This window comes from Mus caroli, chromosome 1, assembly GCF_900094665.2.
Source record: "Mus caroli chromosome 1, CAROLI_EIJ_v1.1, whole genome shotgun sequence".
Classification (NCBI taxonomy): domain Eukaryota; kingdom Metazoa; phylum Chordata; class Mammalia; order Rodentia; family Muridae; genus Mus; species Mus caroli.
In genome coordinates this window covers 47,103,388-47,104,925 of record NC_034570.1, presented here as the reverse complement: position 1 = coordinate 47,104,925, position 1,538 = coordinate 47,103,388, and the positions used below count along the sequence as shown (strand labels likewise).

Below are 1,538 nucleotides of genomic sequence, written 5' to 3'. Positions count from 1 at the left end.
TGGGAACATATACATATACTGATTAAAACCAGACAATGAAATTAATTAAGGCAAGGCAAGACAAGACAGAATTTCAGAGTAGTTAATATAAATTAAGAAGAGTATGTTACTATCACTTAAACTTTTATATATTTTAGTTTAAAAGTCTGTTTCTAGAGCCTTGTGTGGTGGTATGCACCTATAATCCCTGCACTTAGGAAGCTAGGGCAAGAAGATTATGAGTCTGAGCAGAGCTCAGTCTACACAGTGAGTTTGAGGATAACCTCAATACCATGCCCCATTCTTAAAACAAACAAACAAACAATAAAATGAAAATACCCGATTTGTTTCTATTAGAATTTACATGACCATGCATCTAACTTTACTAAATAATTTATTATCACCTTTAAGAACTTTGCAAATGACTGAGGTCTAACCATTTGGATTTAACCATCTTACTCAAATGTAAGCTAACAAATAATTCTTTTTATCTAAAAGATAGGAAGCACTTACAAATGAAAGAGAAGCCTCATATTCTTCTTATACATCTATGTATTTAAGACTTGTAAAACCTCATATGTTAATATCTTCATGGAATTAGGAAAATGCTTCTTGTATTTCATGCAAACACTTCATAGCAATTCATTATATTTTATAAAGAATAAATGGAAGCATGGAGGATTGTTGATTTTCTACCTTTCTATGACTTTTCAGAGCCAATATTTGGATCTGAAAACATCCATTTTGAGGAACATATATTATTCAAGTAGAATATATTCAGGCCTCATGTTTAAGTTAGTAATTCAAAAGTAGCTATTTATGGACCTTAAAAATAAATTTGCCATGTTCAGTAGTTGGATTTTTTTCCAACTCAGGAGAAGGGCATATCAGCTGTATACTTTCATAAGAATCTGAAAGGACTGGTACTATTCTACAATGGCTGTAACTAACTAGAAACACTTTCTGTATGACTCCCTATGATGTTTGTTTACCACAGATTAACAAAACAGAATGGAGATTTCTACTGACTGGTGGCATTGGGCTGGATAATCCTTATACCAACCCTTGCACATGGCTTCCTCAAAAGTCCTGGGATGAGATATGCCGACTAGATGACTTACATGCCTTTAAGACCATTCGCAGGGAGTTTATGCGCTTAAAGGATGGATGGAAAAAAGTATATGATAGTATGGTATGTCTTCACCCTTTTGCTTATTTCAAAGATTTTCAGTGGAGAAGATGTTAAATATGTATAATGTTACCTTTGTATAAAAGCAAGATTCCATAAATGAATGAAAAAAAGAAATGAAAAAAAAAATATGTGGCTGCTCCTAGGTGTGGGGGAGGAGAAAGTTTATTATAGATGTGGTGGTTTGAATATGCTTGGCCCAGGGAGTGGTACTGTTAGGAGGTGTGGCCTTGTTGGAGGAAGTCTGTCACTATGGCGGTGGGCTTTGAGACCCTCTTCCACATTCCCTGAAAGTCAGTCTTCTCCTGGTTGACTTTGGATGAAGATGTAGAACTCTCGGCTCCTCCAGCCCCAAATCTGTCTGAATGCT

The 1,538-nt window shown here is 35.2% G+C and overlaps 1 protein-coding gene across 1 annotated transcript in view; it reads left to right on the top strand.

Moving 5' to 3' along the window:
• Positions 1–1,538, top strand: part of LOC110295232 (dynein heavy chain 7, axonemal-like) — a 151,034-nt gene that overhangs the window by 123,422 nt on the left and 26,074 nt on the right. The window contains exon 22 of the mRNA XM_029475280.1: positions 977–1,171. Within this exon, the coding sequence (XP_029331140.1) occupies positions 977–1,171 (195 nt within the window). The remainder of the gene's footprint in view (positions 1–976; positions 1,172–1,538) is intronic.